This window comes from Acanthamoeba castellanii (assembly GCF_000313135.1).
Source record: "Acanthamoeba castellanii str. Neff unplaced genomic scaffold scf7180000084707, whole genome shotgun sequence".
NCBI classification, from domain to species: Eukaryota; Discosea; order Longamoebia; family Acanthamoebidae; genus Acanthamoeba; species Acanthamoeba castellanii.
The window spans coordinates 12,087-14,382 of record NW_004457288.1 but is presented as its reverse complement, the minus strand read 5'-3'; the positions used below and the strand labels follow the sequence as shown (position 1 = coordinate 14,382).

The 2,296-nt window shown below is 63.3% G+C and overlaps 1 protein-coding gene across 1 annotated transcript in view; it reads left to right on the top strand.

The window, feature by feature from the left end:
* Positions 1-1,640: 1,640 nt before the first annotated feature.
* The window catches only part of ACA1_139850 (uncharacterized protein), a gene marked incomplete at both ends in the record, with an annotated part of 1,226 nt that continues 570 nt past the window's right edge, over positions 1,641-2,296 (top strand). Inside the window, one exon of the mRNA XM_004334088.1 lies at positions 1,641-2,222. Within this exon, the coding sequence (XP_004334136.1) occupies positions 1,641-2,222 (582 nt within the window). The remainder of the gene's footprint in view (positions 2,223-2,296) is intronic.

The following is a 2,296-nucleotide window of genomic DNA, read 5'->3' as shown; positions in this document are numbered from 1 at the left end:
CGATGATGGTGGTGGCGGTGGTGGCCTCGGTCTTGATGATGGGCTGGATGCGGTGCTCGCGCTCGTGGATGATGGGCTGCACGTGGTGCTCGCGCCGCACCTCGACCGGCCGCTCGTTGACCACCAGCGTCTCCACCTTGGGCGCGTGGATGATGCCCTCCGGCCCCACCCGCTCGACGGCCTCGAGGCCGGCGGGCAGCGCGGCGCGCTCGACCATGGGCGCGAGTATGACGTTGCGGTCCTGCACGATGACGGGCTGCTCGGTGGTGGCCTCTGTTTTGATGATGGGCTGGATGCGGTGCTCGGTCTCGTGCACGATGGGCTGGATGTGGTGCTCGCGCTTGATCTCGAGCGTGCGCTCGTTGACGATCTCCTTCTCGATCAACGGCTCGTGGCGGATGACCTGCTCGGGCTCGTGCACCACTCGGTCGGCCAGCGACAGGCCCTGCATCGGCACGACGGGCACGGCGGCGGTGTGGACGACGGGCACGACGGGCACGGCGGCAGTGTGGACGACGGGCGCGCCCTCGCGGGCCAGGGCCTCGGCTGTGGTGGTGGTGCCGAGGCCGGTGCCGGTGGTGACGGGCACGGCAGTGGCGGCGTGCTTGTCGGTGGAGTGTCGCCGGCCGAAGAGGTGCTTCTCCTTGTGCTTGGCCGCCTTCTCCTCGTGCTTGGCCGCCTTTCTCTCGTGATGCGACATTTTCTACTGCGTGCAGAACACAACGGCACATTCCAAACACATTCTTGTAAGTGCGTGTGCGTGTGTCATGGGCGTGTGCGGTTAATGCGTGTCGTGTGCGCTCAACAACGACGACAATCCACAGGGACCAAGTTGGAGGTGGGCGAGAGAGCCGAACCTGGGTGATGTGGCGCGTGTGGTTGGTGTTGGGAGTGGGGATGAGGTTGAGGGTTCTGGGTTTGAGTATGAGAATGGAAGGGAAAGGGTGGGTGGCCTTTACGCACGTGGGCCAGAGGGTCGGGCGCCCATCGCCGCAGATTCGGCCCGGTTGGGGGTGAAATGCGGTGGAAAGCGCGATCCCACCTCGCACCGGCCTGAGGTGGTGGTCGTGGGTGGTGTACAGGAGTGGCGTGTGCCGTCACCTTGTCCGGACAATAAAAAGGTTTTGGCCTCGGGGTCGGTTCAACGAATGAACAACTTGAGATGGGAGTAAAGGCTCCGACGCTGCCTGGCAAAAGGGCAAAAAAGTGTAGAAAACCAGTTCGATTCCAACCAGCCAATCGAAGACGTGCCATGTGAATTTCCGGAATCTGTCGACACAAAGAACATTGCCTTTCTGAGCCTCGTTTCGAGCGAACGACAGTCGACAAATAGTGAACCACCTGGTGGGCGGAGGGAGGGATTGGCTGGTTGCATACAAACAAGTTTTCTGCAGGCCACTCAACTCCTGCTCCGAAGTGGCGCCTTGGCCGACCAACGCAAACAGGCCTTAAATGTCGGGGGATACTCCCGGCCTGACTCACTCCGGTTGGCTCTCGGTGACCAGATCTCGACCCAACACCAACCAAGCCACTGGTTCAAAAGGCACGCCCTCCCCCTCCATTCTCATACTCAAACTCAGAACACAAAACCAACCACCTCCACCACAATAAGTTCAACAACACTTCGGACCACCACCACCATGTCGTCCCACCACCACGAAAAGAAGGCCCTCAAGCACCAGGACAAGGCCCGCAAGCACCAACACAAGGACAAGCACCACTCACATTCCAAGCATTCCCATCACGACAAGCACCACCTGGGCACCGTCCTCGGCGCCACCACCCTGGCCCGCGAGGGCGCGCCCGTCGTCCACACCGCCGCCGTGCCCGTCGTGCCCGTCGTCCACACCGCCGCCGTGCCCGTCGTGCCGATGCAGGGCCTGTCGCTGGCCGACCGCGTGGTGCACGAGCCCGAGCAGGTCATCCGCCACGCGCCGTTGATCGAGAAGGAGATCGTCAACGAGCGCACGCTCGAGGTCAAGCGCGAGCACCACATCCAGCCCATCGTGCACGAGACCGAGCACCGCATCCAGCCCATCATCAAAACAGAGGCCACCACCGAGCAGCCCGTCATCGTGCAGGACCGCAACGTCATGCTCGCGCCCGTGGTCGAGCGCGCCGCGCTGCCAGCCGGCCTCGAGGCTGTCGAGCGCGTGGCGCCGGAGGGAATCATCCACGCGCCCAAGGTGGAGACGCTGGTGGTCAACGAGCGGCCGGTCGAGGTGCGGCGCGAGCACCACGTGCAGCCCATCATCCACGAGCGCGAGCACCGCATCCAGCCCATCATCAAGACCCA